This window comes from Amphibalanus amphitrite, unplaced genomic scaffold, assembly GCF_019059575.1.
Source record: "Amphibalanus amphitrite isolate SeventyFive unplaced genomic scaffold, NRLGWU_Aamphi_draft 001108F_arrow, whole genome shotgun sequence".
In the NCBI taxonomy this organism is placed as follows: Eukaryota; Metazoa; Arthropoda; class Thecostraca; order Balanomorpha; family Balanidae; genus Amphibalanus; species Amphibalanus amphitrite.
The window spans coordinates 219190-240369 of NW_024882602.1; the positions used below are offsets into that span (position 1 = coordinate 219190).

Here is a 21180-nt window from a genome sequence, read left to right on the forward strand (position 1 = left end):
ATCAAGTCAAAGGAAGTGCAGGAGCTCCGCTTCCCCGCCCTCGTATCGGCTCCATGGAACAATTGGATCGTCGTGGATATCCCGCGAGCCTATCATGTTCAGACAAAGTCCACTTTGATTAACATGCCTAACGGATATTGATCCCGTTCGGCTGCGAGCTAGTATGTCGTGAATTATGAAAACTATGACTGGATTACTATGGTACCCTGTTCGACCTCTTAGGCCAACCTTCGGAGGCGAAACTGTGTCAATATTTATATATTTTATTCCTGTATTCTAACCATGGTACATATGTATACAGTACATTCACGCAGAAGCCATAGCTCTGGAGTTGTCCTGTGTCCATCCTTATTTCCAATTCAAAGCAAATGGCACAAAGTATCGGCACTATTTCGTCTAGTTACATAAGGCTGTTTTTCGCACCTACAGGCTCTTGGCAAATATAAACACGATCACGATGATCTAACACATCTTGTTAGCTTGTATCCTGTCCACCATGCTGCTGGGGTAGGTACACACGGGTACCGCTGGGGTGCTTATAGGTACCATCTTATGTTAACCCTCGCCCGCACATGCCATTTTCCCATCCTAGAACGCACATGGGGGGGGGGGGGGGTTGCCACCCCCCGCGCCATTTCGTTCCTGTTGGAGATAGAGCTTAGCAGTAAAGACCAAAAAGATTCTTTGGGAAGAGACGAATCCAATGATACCCAGTTTTACCTTCTCAGGTCAGTCATTGACCTTCCAGGTCAGGTCAAACTAAAAAATGTTGCTGTTTTGGGTCACCGTTGGATATCAAGTGCGCTGCTTATCAAATACCGATGACGATGCTGTTTTCTGGTGCCAAGCCAGCTAGAACCTCTTTGTCACACTATCCGACCAGAATTTTGCTGCTGAGGTCATTTCAGGTCAAGTTAGGTCAAGGTCAATTATATGTGTTTGTATGTCTGTGTGTGTCTGTGTGTATACTGATGTGTGCACCGATTGTTTTTGGGTCCATATCACATGAAATCATGATCTGAGAAGCTTTTACCAAAAATGCAGTCAAAAAACTTCACAAAAAGTAAATTCAGCTTGCCTAAAACGCAATTATCTTAGATGACCTAGGTTGACCTTGACCCTGACCTTGACCCCTGTACATCGTCGAACAACATGTTCCATGATAGGTGGGAGGTAAGACTGGCAAAAAAGGCCGAAATCAGGGTGTCAAAAGCTCACAAGGCCCATGGCAAACGCAAGATGTTGAGAATTGGCCATTTGGGTCATGACATGACCTGAAAAACAAGGTCATAGGGGAGAGTGGGGAAAGATGCCCAGGGTTTTACTATGTCATATATTATTCGAAAATGACGATCGGAAAGCAAAAACTTGGAGTTTCAACGGAAGCCGACATCATTTTTCTCCAAAAATATCACACTTTCGTGCCTGAAATATGATAACTTTTTTTGCTATTAAGCATTTTCCTGAAGAAGTGAAAGGGGGCATCTTACCCCACAGGGTGGGAAAGACGCCCCCTGGCGTTGGGTAAGATGCCCCCTGCACTATAAGTGACATAAATGGGCACGTGAATCGCCTGAACGAATCAGTAGTCCCTTCGAGCCTGCAGTAGACACCAAACGTCATCGTAAGGGCCCTCAAAAGTAGTCGTAAGGGGCTTCAGAGGTCATCGTTAGGGCCATCATAGTCCAGTGCGACCAAACAAGCCTCCGTGGTGGCGTTCGGAGACCACTGTGGGGCCCTTATAGGTCTTCATGATGCTTGAGGGCCCTCGAGCCCATCGTGGGGACCTCAGATGCCAGCGCGGCCCGTGGAGCCAACGTGGGAGCCCTCAAAGGATGTCGTGAGGGGCCCTGGAGCCAATAATGGGGCCCACATAGGCCATCGTGAGGGCTCTCAGAGTCAGATGCCGCCCAAAAAGTCGCTGTGTGTGCCGAGAGACCGGCATGGGGAGCACCCGACCGTACTGGACTCTCAATAGTCCCAGATCGGCTTTTGTCTCTCATCACAAGTATGTAATAAATGATTTGAAGGGCTGCTTGAAGGACAGCCTACGGATTTAGGGGGGCGTCTTTCCCCATCAGGACAGGGGGCATCTTACCCCAAGGTACCGAAGTAACATTAAATCAGTACAATTTGTTAGCCATAAAACTACACCGTGAAACAAACTGTTTGGGTCACAGTACACGCATGTTAATGTATCACTACTATAGCAAGGGACGCAAAAATTATCTACCTTCTTTGATATTTACAATGTTTTGACACCAAAATATTTTTTGAAAGCAGCAAATAAAAAACATGCAATCACCAGCCAGCCGTTGCCCAACTGAGCTTCGCAAATTTTTGTGCAGTCAACAAGGCAGGCTTCCGCTTTACGCTAAAAACATTAATTTCCTGGTTCGATTCTTTGTTTCGCCGCTAGAGGGGGTGGGGCGTCTTTCCCACCCTGGGCATCTTACCCCACTCTCCCCTATCTCCGAAACCAAAAATCACAGAAACTTGAAATTTTCAGTGGACATCAAGAAAGGATAGACGAGCAGCTATACGAAAAATCAGCCTTCTAGCTTTAAAAATGGAGTGCAGAGCAGAAAGACTGCCTGGGGGGGGGGGTGGCAACCACCCCCCCCCCCCATGTGCGGGCGAGGGTTAACCGTTCAGCGGCAAAACCTCCCTTGTGTGTGCCAATAGACGCATCTGTGCACCGATTTATCGTGCTAAAACGAGTTCAACCATCCGCCATCGGATCTAGACAGTCGCAGTTTTGATGGTTGGTCGAAACTATCATCTAATACGAATCCTACAATACATACTAGCATCCAAGAGCTTGTCTTGTTTCTCACAACGCGAAAAGTACCCAAAACAAGAACACCTTCACCATTCTGAGTAACACAGCGACACAGCTGATGATAGGACGGACTGAAAGATATGTGTCTGTCTGTAAAAGGCATCACTGCTTCAGCTCGTAGGCTTCATCGGCCATCCGAGGTCTTCGGATAGCCGGGGGGAATGTGGGCGTCAGTTCGGTCCCCAGAAGCCACTTAGTCACAAGATCATTGCACGTCATGACATATAAGAGCCAGAACATCACGGCAACCACATTGACCAGACGGACCTTATCGTACTTGCTGACTGTTTATTGGTTTCACGAACCATCGCAGGACTCCTGGATCACCGTGACCACGGCAGGCCGGCCGTCGGAGGCCGCCCCCGTATCCCGCAGGTCCAAAGGCGCGTCCCTGAGCGCCGCGCGCGCTCAGCGGAACAGCGCCGTCGCGGCCGCCGCCAGCAGCAACAGCGTCGACAGCGGCGCGGCCGCCGACACCCCGTTGTCGTCGTCATCGTCGTCGTCGTCGTCATCGTCCTCGTGGTCGCCGCCGCCTCGGGTGCTGATGGGCTGCGGCTCGCGTGTGCATACCGGCTCATCTGTGGGATAAGGTCGGCCGCAGGTGAAATCACGCCTGACGATGGACAGAGGATCACATAAAACCATCGCACGAGGCCTGGAGCAAACACGACGAGCCAACTCATGTTACTTTTGAAGGGCCCAATGCCCAGGAAACGGACCTTTCAGATCGCAACAGAGATCGAAGCACCCAAGGCCCTAAATACAGAAGCACTGAGACTATTGAAAGCACGCCAAGCCTTTGTCTCGGTGCAGACTGCAGCGTGAATATGTTGTGACTGACGAAGGACCGATCACTAGTCAGCTCTCTGCCCTCCCGCTCCCGCCTGCACTGACCGGTCTTCCAGCCGATGATCTCCTGGTTCTCCTGGTTCTCGCGCTTCAGCCAGTCCTCCAGGGGCTGGAAGTAGTCGCGCAGCGCCGTGGCGTCCATCTCGCGCTGTCCCGTGATGGCCTCCATCGCGTCCGGCCACGGCTTCGACGCGCCCATCGACAGCATTTTACTGGCGACGGACGGAGGGCGGTCAGGCGGCTGGTAAAGGTGGGATAGGCTGGCCGCGGGCAGAAACCGGCGCGCGGGTTAGCCCGTCGAGGCTGGGTGTGTTCTATAACGAAGGTATCGCAGATTTTGAAAGGTATGATCGATAGTCTAGCGAAGAAGATGTCAAGGCCACTGAATATGCGAGGTACACGGAAAGGCTACATTGGGGTGTCACAGTAAACGTTTTCCCGAGGCCATCTCCATTCTGTCACAATTCTGAGCCAATATTTTTCAGCATCATGCTTAGGTATGCCATGTTTAGGCCTTCAAAGCAAACGTTCACGAATGAACCTGAATACGATATTAGACAGGACATGGATAATCAAGCGCCAAGTGCCGGTAGGTCATTACTAACGCCAGTTTTTTGCCGGCCTCCTTGTTGTTGTAGATGTCACACTGGTGCAGCGGCCGCGCCCGGTCGTTGGGGTCGTACTGGTTGGCCGTGATACACAGTGCCTTGTGGAACTGGAACTGGATGATGAACGACACGAAGTATCTGAAACCAGCAGACGAGCAGGTCATTGGCTAGACCAAGGATCACGGTAGAGCATTTACTTTCACCTGAGCCGGACAGATAGCTGTGACACTGCGACACGGTTGTCAGTTTATGGGGATTCAATGACTAAAGACCGGGATAGACGGTGATCGACTCCCTCCCTCTCTCTCTCGCTGTCTCACCTGATGTAGGGCACGTTGCCGGGGATGTGGTACTTGGCGCCCGGGTCAAAGTCCATCTCGGAGCGCACCTGCGGCGGCTCGATGCCCTGCAGGCCCAGTCGCAGCTTCCACCACTCGCAGTTGAGGTCGTCCTCGGAGATGTCGCCCGAGAACACGCCCCACCGCCACTTGTCCATCACGTAGCCGAACGGCAGGAAGGCGATCTTGTCCAGCGCCACCGACATCAGGAAGTTCATGTCCACCTGGGGTGGTACGGCGCCGTGACAGAACGGTGGGCGGACGGCAGTGATGGGCGGCATACGGGTCCGCCGAGTGCGGCGGTTTATGTGCAGATCAGACACCAATGGAAATGCGCTACAAATGGTGGACACGGAAAAAAAAGAATGGACGGAGCAGCAGCCCATCTATTTAGTTGCACGTTACGGTGAATGCTGCCGTAGAGCCGACCCCGTGTCCGACCTATTGTTGCCAGTCGGCAGAGAGCCGTCTTTCGCACTGTCCTCGGGACTCAAGGTCGTCCTACGACTGACATCGGAAGTCGGTTTCAGCGCTTGGCACTGACCTCGGGATCGTTGATGACCTCTTCCAGGAGTCCGATCTTCTTCAGGTGTTTAGGCGTGGCCACTGACAGGGCCAGCGTGTCTCCGACGGCCTCATGGAAACCTGCGGCACGTCACAGAGCTGAGGGCACGGCGGCGGGGCTCCCGTGGTCGGCGCGGCGCGGGATGGTCGGCCCTCTTACCGACTTCGGACTACGGCGGTTGTCAGGATCCGTTAAGTTGATGGAAAAAAGAAAACATCCAAAGTCTGTCAAGCACGAACAATTTGCCTCAAATGTGTACCGTCCAAGCAGCTATGCATACGAAGAGCTGTTATGAGTACGTGAATCATACATCCAAAACCAGTGGACGAAGATTAGTGCCAAACCAAGCCCGTGGTGCTGTTACCTGGATTGGCGCCCGTTTTGAAGACCTGCGGCTGCCGAGCGTACTGCAGATAATACTCGATATGGCCCATCTCGTGGTGGGCGGTGACAAAGTCTTCCATCGTAATGACAGTGCACTGCTTTATCATGCCAACGAACCAAACGCCAGCGGGCGGGGCTAGTTACCTGGGTTGGCACCTGTTTTGAAGACCTGAGGTTGTCCAGCGTACTGGAGGAAGTACTCAATGTGCCCCATTTCGTGGTGGGCTGTGATCAGGTCCTCCAGAGTGACCACCGTGCACTGTTTTATCCTGCAATGGATGAGACGTCACCACTGCTGCTCGCATCAGCCACGGGTCAGCTCTGTACATGTAGGAGAAGGCACCGGTGTTCCCGGATTTTCAAGAAGTGTGTGTCCCTTAACTTTCTTAAATTGTGTTTGCCAACTTCCCACTTTTTAGAGAATTTCTTCAAATGTATCGAACGTCACTTGCTTGGTGCGTTCAAGCGTGACATTTGATGACTGACTTATGCAAGCAATTATGGTTTTAGCTATGGCATCAGCTTGTTTTTCTCATTAATTCGATGGATGTGTGGTGGAGCCATTGCTAGTTATCGGTTGTCGAACATCCTAATGACATGTGACACCAATTAACGAGCATGACGCACACGTAAGATCATGTACAGGGTGTCCCAGAAGTCTTGAAGCTTTTTTATTTTTGTCGTGTGACCTTGCTATGCCACCGATTAGGGCAAATGATGCTTCAAACGAAAGAGAAAGAACTGAAATTTTGTATTTTCATGCTTAGAGCACCATTTTAGTCAGGTGGCCCCCGTTGTGAGTCGCACAAGAACGAGCGCGAGAGATCACGTTCTTCGCTGCCGCCAAGATCTCCCGATTTGCGAAACACCGGTGTCGCCATGCCCGTTTCTTGTCAGCTTCAGAGCCCGATTCCCTGAAGCGAGCCAGGAAACAGCGTATTGACCCCAGACCCCAAGAAAACATTTGCAACATAATGATTTACTGATCAGGAAGTCTTCTGTGATGTTTTCACGCATCCATTACGAAAATAAGGCTCAGCTGCTTGAGCGCGCTCAGCAACAGCCCATTTTAAAGGGACCCTCCCACCTTAACATTAGATTTGAGTTGAGATAGCCAAAATGGGGTCCCTGGCTCACAATTACCGGTTTCGGCACTCACAACATCGAGAAATGCCTTCAATCGGAAATATTGAATTTCAAAATTGCAGCATTTTGATTCAGAGGGGCTAATGCATAAGAATACCCCTCTGAATGTGTGACGTCAGCGCAGATATCTAACGATTTTTAACCCTCGCCGGCCGAGGGGGGGGGGGCGGGTGCCGCCCCCCCCATAGGGTTTTTTCGCGATAGCTCCGAACACGCTGGCGATAGAGAGCTGAAACTTGGCATACCTGACCTTTGATCCAAGCCGCATCTTTTGACACCAACCGCATTTTTGGGTCAGGTCAGGTCACTGACCTATGACGTCATAAGTGAACCTCTGCACGGTCTTCAGATGTCGCAACTTCGCAACGCCCTCACTGCCAGAGGAGATGTCACAGGGAAATGAAACTTGCAGGATCTAGTATCCATTATGAGTCCCACAACTTGTATATCTCGGATTTTTCCTAAAGGTCATATGAGGTCAGGTCATTTTCGTGACCTCACCATTATAAGTCAATGGGGAAAAATGAAAACTGCTATTCTGGCGCCGGGAACGATCTCCAACTATCTCAAGCACACAGAATCGTGATTTGATGCACTCCTTGCAAGGTTAAATGCGTCACTTTTGCAATGTTGACCTTGCGTGACGTCATTTATGACGTCATCAAGGTCAAATTAGTTTTTCGTCAATAACTCTTGATCAAATTGAGCTAGCGAGTCGGGGAAGGCACCAATGGACTCAGGAAGGCCTGCCGAATCGAATGATATGCGACATGACCTCTTTCGACCAACTTCGTGACCTGGGGGTGCTGACCTGACCTTGACCTGAGGTCAACACCCCAAGTTGACCTGACCCGGACAAAAAGTATATCATTCGACGCGCCTGAGCGAGGCAAACACGATGCTGCCAAAATCGGCGCTCTGCGGCCGTTTTTGGCGAAGTTATTCACCAAAAACTGAACCGTACCTTGGGGCACTTGACCTGACCTCAGAGGTCACCGGTTGACCTAGGACCTTAAAATCGGGTACCAATCTCTGCGTCTCGTAACGGCGCACACGCTCGTTTTTTCCGCGACGCGCTAGCTCCACCAGGGGCGAAACGGCGAGGGGGGGGGGTCGTACCCGCCCCCCCCCCCCTCGGCCGGCGCGTATGTAGAAAACCAATAGGTCCGGCGAGGGTTAAATGTTTGACTAAAACGTTTTGTAGCACGCGGTGGTATATGCTGCTTTGCGCGCAACAAGTGCCGCACTTTCAGCTGCCAAACTATTGCTTCCAAATAAAGTCGCTAGGAACAGCGGAGATCCCAAAAAGTAAACAAATGTAAAAGTCTAATATCTTGAGAACCGGTGAATATTCTTCGGGGAAATTTGGTAGATATTCGTTTTCGCTCTTTCTGAACCGAGCGACATCACTTTCATGCCAATTCATAAACTTTTTTGAAGGTGGGAGGGTCCCTTTAATCCTTTGATTCGTCGCATTATTATGGGGCGAAGACAAATATCAACCTGTCGCAAATATATGTCGCAAATGTTATTTTTGGCAGGCTGATATTTGTCTTAGCCTCATAATAATAATGCGACAAATCAAAGGATTAAAATGGGCTGTTGCTTAGCGCGCTCAAGCAGCTGAGCCTTATTTTCGTAGTGGATGCGTGAAAACATCTCAGAAGACTTTCTGATCAGTAAATCAATATGTTGCTGATATTTTCTCGGGGATGCAATACGCTGTTTCCTGGCTCGCTTCCGGGAATAAGGCTCTGAAGCTGACAAGCAACGGGCATGGCGACACCGGTGTTTCGCAAATCGGGAGATCTTGGCGGCAGCGAAGAACGTGATCTCTCGCGCTCGTTCTTGTGCGACTCACAGTCACAACGGGGGCCACCTGACTAAAGTGGTACTCTAAGCATGAAAATACAAAACTTCGGTTAATTCTCTTTCGTTTAAGGCATCATTTGACTTAATCGGTGGCATAACAAGGTCACACGATAAAAATAAAAAAGCTTCAAGACTTCTGGGACACCCTGTAGCAGTAGTCACTAGTCAGTATAATGACGTGGGTGACATTTTCTTGGTGATCGTGGTCGGTCTAACCTTTTACGATCGTACATAGGCAACCATTTAATTGACTCACGAAATAAACATACACAAGATATGCTATTGAGCATTGGGTTTCTGAAAAACATACGTAACACCAATGATAAGTGGATTTATTTTGGGTGACGTTTATTCGAGCCGTTCTAATCAAGTAGCTAAAGAAGGGAAAGTTAATTCAGCTTCAACAGGCGTCAGCAGCTTCTCACCAGACGGTGAAGCTCTAAGTGAAGTCAAGGACTGAACGCGGACGTGCGACACCGGCCTCCAGCGGTCACCTACCGGACATCCTTTCCGTCGTAGAAGTCCCAGGCGGACGCGTGGCAGACCAGCTCGCGGCCGTCGTCGGGCTTCTCCAGGATGGATCTGTTCCAGAACTCGGGCGTCATCGGGATCAGACCGAGCGAGGTGAAAAACTCGTCTGACATCTGGAACATCTTCAGCGGCGTGTAGCCCTGCGAGAGAGGAAAACCAGCTCACCGTCCCTTCCGCAACAGGCGCTCTGTCTCGTTAGCTACAACCATTGAATCAATAACTAGCTTTGTGTACATACGTCGCTCTAGGGTTGTCAAAGACTAGCACTCAATGAGTGCATCCGTAATATATTTATTATACCTAATTGGAGCGATTTATGTGAGGAGTATTCCTCACGGATCACTCTCAAGAATTCAGTTGTCCTTTCAAAGCAGTTACACATTGAAATATTTAAGCACCGCTTTGGTGCCGAGAATTTATTTCCCGAACTCAAACTCAGTAGTCAGAAAAGCACTTCAAACACAACAGCGCAGACATCGCTCCGGGTGAATGACTTTCTACATATTGAATTTGCTGGTGACATAACAGCTGCGTCAATAGCTGCGGGCTTCCTCAGTCACCGACTTACCTGCGCTTTCATCTGCGGTGTTACGTCAACGCTGGCCTTCTCTGGGTACGGTTTGCAGATATCGAGCAGATTGCCCCAGGACTGAGACCACATGTTCCCTGAAACGGCAGATGTCGTGGCGTCAGCCCTGGGGTCGGTCGGGTGGCGTGGAGCCGACGCTGGTATAGATATTGGTCCTCGAAAAAATGCAGCTCATGAAAACGTTGCCCCGCGGCTTCCTTATGTGTGGCTGACGCACTACAAATAGCCTTATCTAACATAAGGATACATTCAGGCATTCGGATTCAGGTACGGTATTTGCACATGGAGATATGATAGCTTGTCTTTCGCTTCTCTTTTTTGAATCTTTATTATTGTAAGCCGGTAGATGTCTCAACTTTTAGGCATTTCTACTGACAAATCGCCATTGCTTAGACCAGGGCAATGGCAAGGCAAATTCCACTTATAGTGGAATTTGCCATGTAGTTTCGATTGCTGCCAATAGATGGCTCTGCCATCGTTCGCCTGAAGGTATGCTGCACCGCATGACACGTGCGAGTAAGAAATGGGTCGGACGCCGTAGCGGTGAGCGGTGACGGCCATTGACCTATAATAAGTATTTCTCCGACAGCATCTTCTTAGTCGCGGTGGTGACTGATACAACCAGCGTCTTACGGGTAAGGCAAGAAATAATAGGTCTTATTATAGGTCAATGGTGACGGCACAGCCGCGTAGTTGGAGTTGTACTTGATGTACTTGATGTACTTGACGTATACTTGATGTACTTGATATGCAGGTAAAGAGTTGCTGTCACTAGATGGTTCTGTATTGCGCGCCTGAAGGTATGCTGCGCCGCATGACACGTGCGAGTAAGAAATAGGTCGGGCCGGTCGGACGACCTAGCGGTGACGACGCAGCCGTGTAGTTGGAATTGCTGTCACTAGATGGCTCTGTATTGCGCGCCTGAAGATATGCTGCGCCGCATAACAAGTACACACCTACTAGCTGCAGACAGCCGCAGCCGCGAGACCTCTGCACGCTTCCTAAGCTGAAATTCAAACCGAACGTCTACGCGGCCACAGACATGAAATACGCCCTGAAATAACGTTTAATTTGGAGTAGAACAGACAATTATCAATACGTGAAGGACCGAATATCGGGGATCCTCCGATGCATCTGTGTTTGGAAACGCCAGAAAATCAGCTGGTCGGCCGGCCGTTATCACCAGATCCCCACACGGTGGTGCGGTGTGTTCGGGTGTGATGGTCTGGCCACAGGTGGTTTGGGCTACTCGGACGATGGGGACGATGGAACGATAATGAGCGCAGGGGCGACAAACAGCTGGGCGGCCGCTGAGTGCGCTCTGTCCCCGTGAGAGGCCCGCACTGGCCAAACACGGGACGGCGTCCTGTACCCGTGACAGGCCCGTGCAGTGACCAAATATGGAACAGAGGGCCTGCTACCGGTCACAGCCACTCCTGGGCAGTCGACAATGGACCACAAAGCCGCCTCGGCGACAAACGAGACCAGTTCAAACACTCAGACTGCGCTACTATGTAAAGGAATCGCTCAATATTCAGTCGCGTATATAATGCAGCGGCAAGTCAGTAATTCAGCAATGTAGAGTTGTGGTTTGTTCAGATGGTGTAACGTACCGTAGGAACTGGAAGGACAGATATGGTGGGAATTAATCCTCCGTGAACGAAAAAAAAACGCAAAGACCGCAATTCGCAAACATCAATATGAAGGGTCGGACCATCAGCAATGGTAGTGAGAAAATCGGTCATGAATTTCTAGCTTGCAAGAATGATTACCATCCCAATGCTAAATTGTGTTTGCTCGTTTGTACTTCTTAGGGCCGTGTACTTTTGTTTTTAGAGTGTGTTAATCATCTCTGGATGCTGAATAACTTAGGACCCAGCATACCAGAGGCACAACGAAAATCGCGTGCTGGCAGACAACATATGTCACAGTCTATGGCGTGATATAATTACATTTTCAAGTTGTTTAAGCACATTCCTCGGGATACATACGCCTGTAGAAGTGACCGAGGAAGTATGAAAGCACTGAGCTGCCTCTTCTGTTTGCTGACAACGGAGGAAACGTTGCTGATATTGCGATTCAGTATTAACTTCAGCACCAGTTGCAGCCATGTCCCGTGTCCCACATATTGAATCAGTGTCCCACAAACAGTCTTCTAGTTCCCGTGTCCCACCGTATCCCGTGGCCTACTATGTCCCGTGTCTCATCCTAACCAGTAATGATGTCAAGTAGAGAAAAAATTTGAAACCGATACCAAACCAAATACCAACTTAAATAATGGCAAATTACCGGAAACCAAACCACCTAAAATTGATCGAAATACCAAGTTTTTACCAAGTTTAGAGGATCTTATACATAAGTGATGCCTCATAATGCCAAGTCTAATGACCAGTGTGCCACCCTATCCCGTGTCCCGTCTCACCGAGCAGGTGCGCCGGGATGGGGCCGTCCCTGCTGACCACCTCCTCGCCGTAGTGCTGGCGCAGCCGGCCGCGCACATACGCGTGCAGCTGCTCGTACAGGGGCGTCAGCTGGTCCCAGAGGCGCGCGATCTGCGACTGAAAGTCGGCGGTGTCGTACACGTCCAGCCACAGTTCGGTGCCGTCCGAGAAACCTGCGGCGCGTGGGTCCCGGTCAGGGTATAACGGCAGCGGGCACGGAACACATAGTCAGGGCACGACACACGGTCAGGACCCGACATTCGACAATGGGTAGGTATGATATTGTGATACAGCGCCGTCTCAGCCTGCGGTACGGTATACCGTGCCAGGGAATGGCAGAGACTCAGGGGACATCGGGGCGACTGGAAAGCGATGGTGTATACAGGTAATAACATCAGTGGCCGGTAATGGTATCGAACACGGTGCCATCAGCCGTGGGCAGCATAGTGACTAATGGTCCCTGTCTCGCTGGCAGATACCGCCGATCCAGTGCGTAGTTACACACGAGCACCGCTTTCATCACCCGATAACGATCAAATTTCTGGTGCTCAAATGTGAGAAATACGTTGCATTTTTTACATTTATGTCACATTGTACGTACTTTCCCCTTACGCCCCATATATAAAGTGACAGTTCTACCAATATATCATGAAATAAGAAATATAACGTGATCCCTAACGCTGATAACAGTGGGCAGAGTCGGACAACATTGCTGCGCTGTCAGTGCATCCATTAATGGATCTCTGCGCGGTCCGTAGGTATCACTCAGGTTATACATCGATGTCTATGCGCCCATCCACTCACCGTTTAGCTCAGCCGCCTCGTTGATGAGTTCCACAAACTCCTTGTACGAGTTGCGCATCTTCTTGCCGGTGTTTTCTCTCCAGGCGAGCCAGACGTGCTCGAGCTCCTCGGGGTCGCGGCTGTTGGCCATGATCTCCGACAGATCTGACCAGCGGCGGGAGGGAGCGGTCAGACAGACCCAGGGGTGTCAGACGATTACCCAGGGGGTGTTAGACAGACCCAGGGAGTGTTGACAGACAAAGCAGATTCAGAGAGGGTGTCAGATTAGCGCCCAGGGGATGTGAGATAAGCAGATGAGTGGCACGATGTAAGGGATATCGCAGCTGACTCTCAGCTGCTTGTTTCTCTGCGAGAAACATTGCAGATAGTACGAACGAGTGAGTATGGGCGCCGCCACCGGGGGGGACGGGGGGGACGCGTCCCCCCCACTCTCAGAATGGAAGGGGGACGTCCCCCCCAAACTCATTACGGAGCGAGCGAAGCGAGCGTAGTCTTTCGTAGGTTAGCGGAAATTTCTGAGTATGCCGTGGTCACGCTTTTGCTAGGCTTATATCTCAGCAACCACTTGACCGATTTACATGCGGTAATTTTTGTAAGGTAGCACTAGATTCGTTCCTTCTAACGAGTATCGGACTGTTCCCGATGCATGTGAGTGACCCCATATGCACGTGCCACGTGAAAAACGAAGAAGTGTCAGTTAGTTTGTAACAATTTCAATATCTTGGCAACTACTGGGCTGATTGCGCTGAAAGTTGGCATGTAGGTAGGTATACCCACTAGGCAATGCATATCCATGTGCCACAGTTGGGGTGCTGCTGCACGTGCGCACATGCAGGGGTCGATTCCAGATCTCGAGAACGGCTGAACCGATTGTGCTGAAATCTGATACATGTTAGGGACCGGTTAGTAGGGTGCCGTGCAAAAGTCAGTTGGGACCCATTTTGCACGTGCGCACGTGCAGGGTGCCGCTTCCAGATCTCGAGAACGGCTAGGCCGATTGCGCTCAAATTTGGCACATCGTTAGGGACCGGTTAGAAGGGTGCAGTGCACAAGTTAGTTGGAGGTATCCCCTCGCAATTTCGCACGTGCAAGGCCCACCCCACCCTCTCGTTCGCTCCGTTGGTCGCCCCAAAGGCGTTTTACTGGTTGTTATCCTACTCGAAATTTGATTAGGCCCTTCGGTCCAATGAGACCATTTCAGAGCAGGTTTCAGAGCCGCAAGTATGAAAGAATTAGTGGGAGACATTAGTCAGGGCAGCCACCCCAGTGAGCCACTTGGGATGAACCCAACCAATTGAACAGGCAGCCCAGCCCACTGGCACTCACTGCACCCGGCAAAGGACTATAGCTCCAGTGGAGCCATTCCCGCATGGGATAGAGTTGCCCGTCCAGCCCGGAACAGGGGGTTGCGGCGTGGAGAAGGATTTGACTGTCCTGAAGATGGAAGAAATGGAACGGCCGGTGCCGAACCTGAGAGGGTCCAGGAGGTTTAGATACTCAGTATATGGGGTGTGGGCCTACATGCATTGGTCTGACCCCTGCCATCTCGGCCAACAAAATCTCCAGCACTTATCCGACCCATGTCATCGCAGAACTGCCGATTTTTGATATCGTGATCAACGTGTGTCGTATAACACGACTGGCCGAACACGGGCCTAATATATTTCGTCTAACCAGCCAAGAACATGACTTTACACCAATCCGACCTCGAAGTCAAAATCCGAACATTTTCGAAGACTTCAACTCCGAGTTCCGACTCTGGCCAAAACTGGCCAAAACAGTCAACTCCGACTGATTCCGGCTCCGACCGCACACTTCTGCAGTCACGCTACACTAAATTTCCAGCTTCTAAGAAATAAGCTATACGGTTGACAGGACCACAAAACTTTGAGGCGACTTGACTACTTGACTTGGTTTTCCTGACCTAAGGTTTTCTGGTATCAAGCTTGTTACACGGGCTGCAAAATTCGTATTTTGGAGCAGTTTTGCCTAATGTTTTTTGCCAATTTTCGCGGCGCTTCGCGCCCATTCGTGCACAAACCAAAAAGAGAGATTTGTGACTATACAACGCCCCCTCCCCCACGCGGATATGCAATACCTATGCATTATCGATCATATTAGTGGCATACATCAGCAATTATACCGTGGTAGAACACAAGGCTTTGCCGTGTCAAACTGAATCGGACATCCGAGGCCTCTTGCACCAAAATCCTCTTGCACCAATGCTTGGATTATTTTGCAACGTATACCCAGTCCAAGCCTCAATTGTAACAATTTGCGTGCAAAATTTAGCAAGCACATGTAGGAGTATGTATTGGGCTATTGCGAACAAATATACCACCGTTAGATTAGCTTATTCTGAAACCGGTTTTTCGATTTTACCTAGCTAGGTAGTTTGGTGCAAGAGGCCTCAGATGTGTATATATGTAGGTAGGTACTCGGTGGGAATGCGGTCTATAGCCATTACTTTAAGGAAATACCTAAACATGGGTGTCCATTTCCGCCAAGTCGGGGGTGCCCGAGCTCTCCAAATTTCCCGCCGGCTCGGCCAGCAATTGGCTTTGGAGCCTCAACAGACCGCGCGGGTCAAGGTCACCGCTAGGGCGGCGGCGGATTTGCTGCGCCCGGGCACCCCCAACTCGGTAGAAATCGACACCTATGTACCTAAACTACTTTCCTCAAACCAGTTGTTTTGCCACAGTTTTATGAGTTTTTAAACTTAAAATGGTCAGGAAATAATGAATATTTGCAAAAGGATTTTATATTTATTTTTACATCACTATTTTCCATCTTTCGTAGAGGCTACTTACCTAGGTATATTGCAGCGGATGCTAATTACGCGTTGACCAAGCATAGTATGTAATTCAAACCAGCTGAATGCTGATTGGCTAGCATTTTTCCGTAAGGGAATGGATTCCTCGGTAAGAGAATGACAAGGTGTAATCTATGGGAATGACTTCAGTCTTCAAACCTAAAATCGATACCGATATATTTGGCTAGCTAGGGTGATCGTTGAGCCATAAAAGCTCCTGATTTGTTCTCGTCTCAGCTCAAGCTACAAAACTGTTACTTCAGTTCAAAACCCTATGTTAAAAGTGGCATATTTGCTTTAAACGTTGAATGCATCCGACCGAAAAAGCCACGGTAAGAATGTCTACTTTTGGGTTTTCAGTCGGTCAGTCCGTCCCCCCCAGTCAAAAATCCGTGGCGGCGCCCCTGCGAGTGACATTGAAAACCCTGAGTCGTATCCCAAAACGTGCCACTGTCACACCCGTCAGAGTGTGCCGTACCGGGCTCGAGGCTGAGGTCGCAGCTGGTGCCGTTCAGGTTGCACACCCTGGCCGTGCTGTACGTCCGCTCCATGCCACTCTGCAACTGGTCGTACTGCGGAAAAAACGAAAAAGGTGGAGAAACAGTCACACGTCAGCGCGATACAGGAGGCGGATCCAACGCTAAAACATGAGGCACGTACCGAGAGAATAAATTATGAATTTGAGGCCTATATCCCTTAAATGCATAGCGATGTTATGAATTATAAACTGGTTGATGATGATGATGCTGATATAAACAGAAAAATAGTATCGTAACATAATGTTCGCCACATGTTCCAAATCAGATTTATTTAAGAATTAAACAGTTGAAATTAAGTGAAATAAATAATCACTTTCAATATAAGTCAATCCTCAGCAGGCTGACATATTCCACGCCATTGAATTTACACGGTCATGCCAGGCAGTGTCGAGCCTATACCACGCAGACCAGCTAGAGCATATTGACTGAGGGATGCCACTGAGGCGCATTGTATGCAGTGAGGCGCAGACTGGCCGACGGCTCTCCTACGTGCCGGGCGGCAGAGGCGCGTGATAACCATCGCCGACCGGTCACGACTGTTCGCGACGCTACATAACTCTGCGGATGGTCCGCCACAAATTGTGTGCGGTTCGGAGGTGTGGCGCCGAAACACCAGGAAAGGTAGTGCGGATATTGCTGAAAGACGCCAATAAATGGCGAGCAAAGCAAGCTGGCTAGGTACCTAAATGTTCAGAAGCCATGTGACGCAGACGCGCTATGGTCGTAATTATTTAATATTGTCTTGTCCTATTATTTAACATTGCCTCCGCTACAAATAAAAGAACATAAAGCAGCAGCTCACCTTCTCCAACCTGTCCTCTGGCAGGGCAGCCGTGCCCAGCTTGGAGAGCACCTTGAACTGGCGCTTGACATTCTCATCCTTGATGGATTTCCAGTCGACTTGGGTCACCTGCTTCCAGCGATCCTTCTCGAACCGGGCGTACTCGAGCCGGGACGCCAACTGCGGAACAAGAACGTATCCTGCGTTATGTGGACAACACTGCGAGGTGTGAAGTGCACGGTGCAACAACATGCAACATTGTTTCATTGGTCAGCAGTTTGGAAGGCATTGCATCGTCAATAATGTTTAAGGGAATACAAATACGATGGTGCAGGCAAAAGTGTAGCAATCTGAGACAATTGACAATATAACCTAAGTGAAGCCCTTCGTATGCTCCAGTTCGGGCAACTGATCGACTAAATTTAGTAGTTAGTTGCAATATAGAGACAAGAAAAGCTCGGGGACAAACGGGTATTTATTTGCCGATGGTGTCCACCTCTGACCCGACCGTCACCTTCCCTGCCGGCCCCTGGCTCGGCCCTCAGATGACGTCACCGGCCGGCAGCTGAGTGACGTCATGTGTAACGGTGAACGGACAGCGGCCGTGACCGTCCCCGACCAGATCACTCTCGCTGGCGCCCCTCCCTCGGCGCCTCTCCCGCCCTCTCTCCCCACCGTGCCGCCCTCTCGCCCTCTCCGGAGGCAGCCGGTCGCGCGCGCGCGGCCACTTTCATTTCTCCAGTAGCTGGTGCGGCGCGGCCAACTGACCGGTTTGGTTTGTTCGGGTGTGTGCCCGCCGGCGCGGTGGGGTGGCACCCTCCCTGCCGTGGCGGCGGCACGCTCGCCGATCGTGCAGGGCTGGCCGGCGGGGAGCGGCCGACAGTGAATCCCCGGCAGGGCGGGATATGTATAGTGGGAGACACGACGCGACGGTGTGCCGTAGTGTTTGATTCTGTATTCAATGAAGAAGCTACGTATATTGGTCAAACCTCATAGCATAGGTATATCGAAATATAGATTCACAGGCATTCGGTTAGTCACACAAATATGCATCAAGTCTTGCTTTGCCAGCTTTCGGTCCTTTCACACTTACAAAAAAAGCGCATCCCTCGTAAAATCCATGGAGCTGATCCATGCCGGTCGAGTGCGGCAGCAGAGACCTCATAAAGTGACCTCCAGTGGGAGGAAATAGATTCCACCAGATTCAGTGTGATAGCTCAGCACTGCTCTTCAGTAAGATGGATCAGCACGCATAGTCTCTAACCGATTAAGGCAGCATTACGAGCCGATAGCAGTTTCCATATCTGAATATGAAATAGACGTTTCAGCCGAAACACACTAAACGAAGTGCCTATTAGATTTGAGTTCAGGTGTTGACTTCACAATGCGATGGCTCCGTTTTACGGGGACAGCTGACACATGGGGTCTGGCGCGGTGTGCGAACACCAGTTGTGCCTATCACACTTGGGGAACATGTGCTATTTTCACCCTGATTCACACCCAATGGTGGCTGGAACGCTTCATGAGGACGGAACCGAAATCATTTGACCCATCGAAATTTATATGGTCACGTATTCCCGTGAGAAACAATGTCGATAAAATAGGGCACATAACATGTCGTAATAAACGTTTTATTTCACGGCCATGCAAACATAGGTAAGGACAAATCTCTTGCATGCTGATGCGCTGATGTTGGATAGAATCTGTTTTTTTTTTTCAGAGCCCGATCCCAGCTTTCCGGGGCGGCCGGTGAGAGGACAGGTCACGGTCGACCGAATCCGCTCTCCGGCTGGCCTAATCTGGCGTAATTTCGAACATCTGGCGGAGATTGGGCCGATCCCGGTCCAGTGTCAGGACCCTTTACCACACGGAGCTCACATAGCCGTGACGCCATGACCGCACCTGACTAGCTCACTGGGGCCACACCTAGCTCACTGGGCCAGAGCGGCGGGCGTACAGTACAGAGCCCACTGGGTCAAACTTGAGTCCACACAGAGCTCACCGTCCGTACAGAGCTCGTGGAGCGGCGTCATCACGCGACACAGGGGTGCAGCGCAGCCGGGGGCGGCGGACGGACGGGACGGGCGCCGCGCCTTGCGTGCGCCGAGCTCCGGTCGCTCCATGGAAAACGATGCGGCGGCGCGGCGGGGCCGGTTTTCCTGCCTGTGACCTTGCCGGCTGCGATATGTACACTGCCGACTGCACCGGTGTGTATGTGTGTGAGTGATGTCCGGACAGCAATACACTGCCGATTGCACCGGTGTGTATGTGTAAGAGTACAGTGATTAATTCTGGACATTGGCAGGTCTGCCGGTTGGCCAGCGTCCCACGCTGGCTGCTCACCAGCGTGAATGGAAAATTAATGCAGCATTAGACGCGTTTACATAGGGTTTGTTGCAAGCTTATCCCGCGCCCTGGTGGGGGGGCTATTTTTTGCCCCCCCTCCAGACTTTTCGATATATCTCCAGAACCGCTGCGCCGATCGTCACCAAACTTTCAGTACCCTCCCGGACATCAATTTTACACATGGTGACCAAAAATTTTTCCAAAGGCTATGATAGGTTAGCCGGAAATGACGTCAGAGTGACGTCATGTTCTGCCGTTTTCGACCCAAAAAAGGGTTCCGCGGGAAGAGCTGTCAGGCCTATAGCTTTGCAAATACAGAAAATGATAAGGACATAAAAGCTGTAGAATTGACAGGGCTACAAAACTGCTATCTCGGATTTTTGAAATTTTTGGATTTTGACCCCCAAAAATCAAAAAATAGATTTTTGGGATATAATAGTCAAAAAATCCAAAAAGTTTTTTGAATTTCGCAAAAACCGGAATATATGTGATAGTCCTTACCGCCTTCCATCTACATACCAAATTTTAGATTGATACCTCTTTTTTTGGCGAAGTTATAGCGAGAAAACTGTTCAAAATTGATGACGTCAAATTTTCAAACTCAATTTTTAGCAATTCTAGACCTCGTAGCGCAAAACAAAGACCACCATTAGACTCCCCGTGACGAGCTGCATCGAATCGATACCAATTTAATGCAAAAATATCAACTTTAAAATTTGACCTTTTTTGACCTGACCTTGACCTGACCTCCACCAGAAAGTGACCTAAACCGTACCTGATGGTCTTATAACCAACACCATTGGGTTGGAAATGAAAAATTGGCCATAAAACATGCATCGCACAACCTTAGTAAAGTTGGGTTCATGGGGTGACCCTTGGTGACCTTTGGTGACCTGACCTGTGACCTAACCTGGTATGACCAGTGACCTCTAATAGCAACATATGTACTAGACAACTGACGTCTTATCGCTGATTTTCGACAAAATGCGTTTTATTCGGTGTTATAGCGCTTTCCCTAGAAGCCCCGTGAACGGTGAAACATTTTATCTTTGACCTGACCTGTGACGTCATCGGTGACCCCGAGGTCAATGAAATTTGGTTTCCTTCGACAAATTTGACAGGGCTATCGAACGCCGTTTGAATTTTGCGGATCCGTCCAGTAGTTTCGGAGATACGAGGGGGGGGGGCAAAAAATAGCCCCCCCCCCCCACCAGGTCGCGTTATAAACAGACCCCACCAGGGCGCGGGTTATATCTCCGTCCGTGATGTTGCAAAAGATGCCAATGGTGCTTAAAGGAAATAGTTCACTTTTTAACATGGGTTTTGAACTGGAATAGCAGTTCCGTAGCTTGGGCTGAGACGAGCATAAATCAGGAGCTTTTACAGCCCAACGATCACCCTAGGCAAAGATATTCTATTTCTCGTCCCGAAAAAGGTGTCTTGCGTTGAGGATGTGTGCCTTGCATATATTTCCATCCAGTATGAAAAGAGCATGGGTCCCGAAAATTCTTCAGAAACTAGAGAAATTATCTACGAGAACTCTAGAGAAATTCTCGTACTGATCAATTAGGACATTCAGGGGAACATTATCAGATCGAGCAGATCGCCCAAATGCCGGTGGCTGCGATAATTTCTCTGTTTCTGAAGAATTTTCGGGACCCATGCTCTTTTCATACTGGATCGCTTGTGCCTTACAGAAACTGAAAAGTTCTTCCTATATCAAAATAAAGAAA

General features: G+C 50.0%; 1 protein-coding gene across 3 annotated transcripts; it reads right to left on the reverse strand.

The window, feature by feature from the left end:
* Nucleotides 1-247: 247 nt before the first annotated feature.
* On the reverse strand, nt 248-17546 carry LOC122370204 (angiotensin-converting enzyme-like). 3 transcript variants are annotated; one of them, XR_006254539.1, is made up of 13 exons: nt 17123-17546; nt 16260-16353; nt 12970-13113; nt 12147-12338; nt 9704-9801; nt 9103-9275; nt 5567-5691; nt 5182-5282; nt 4620-4861; nt 4297-4437; nt 3737-3903; nt 2649-3420; nt 248-560 (listed from the first exon to the last, which is right to left on the reverse strand). XR_006254539.1 is itself a non-coding variant. In XM_043345605.1 (12 exons), the coding sequence occupies exons 1-12, from the start codon at nt 17366-17368 to the stop codon at nt 3251-3253; spliced, it is 1893 nt and encodes a 630-aa protein (XP_043201540.1). In that variant the 5' UTR covers nt 17369-17543; the 3' UTR covers nt 2626-3250. The 3 variants fall into 3 exon arrangements, 1 of the variants encoding a protein (XP_043201540.1); XR_006254538.1 differs by lacking the exon at nt 5567-5691 and adding an exon at nt 5731-5855 and having other exon boundaries at nt 17123-17543; XM_043345605.1 differs by lacking the exons at nt 248-560; nt 5567-5691 and adding an exon at nt 5731-5855 and having other exon boundaries at nt 2626-3420; nt 17123-17543.
* Between the last annotated feature and the right edge of the window lie 3634 nt (nt 17547-21180).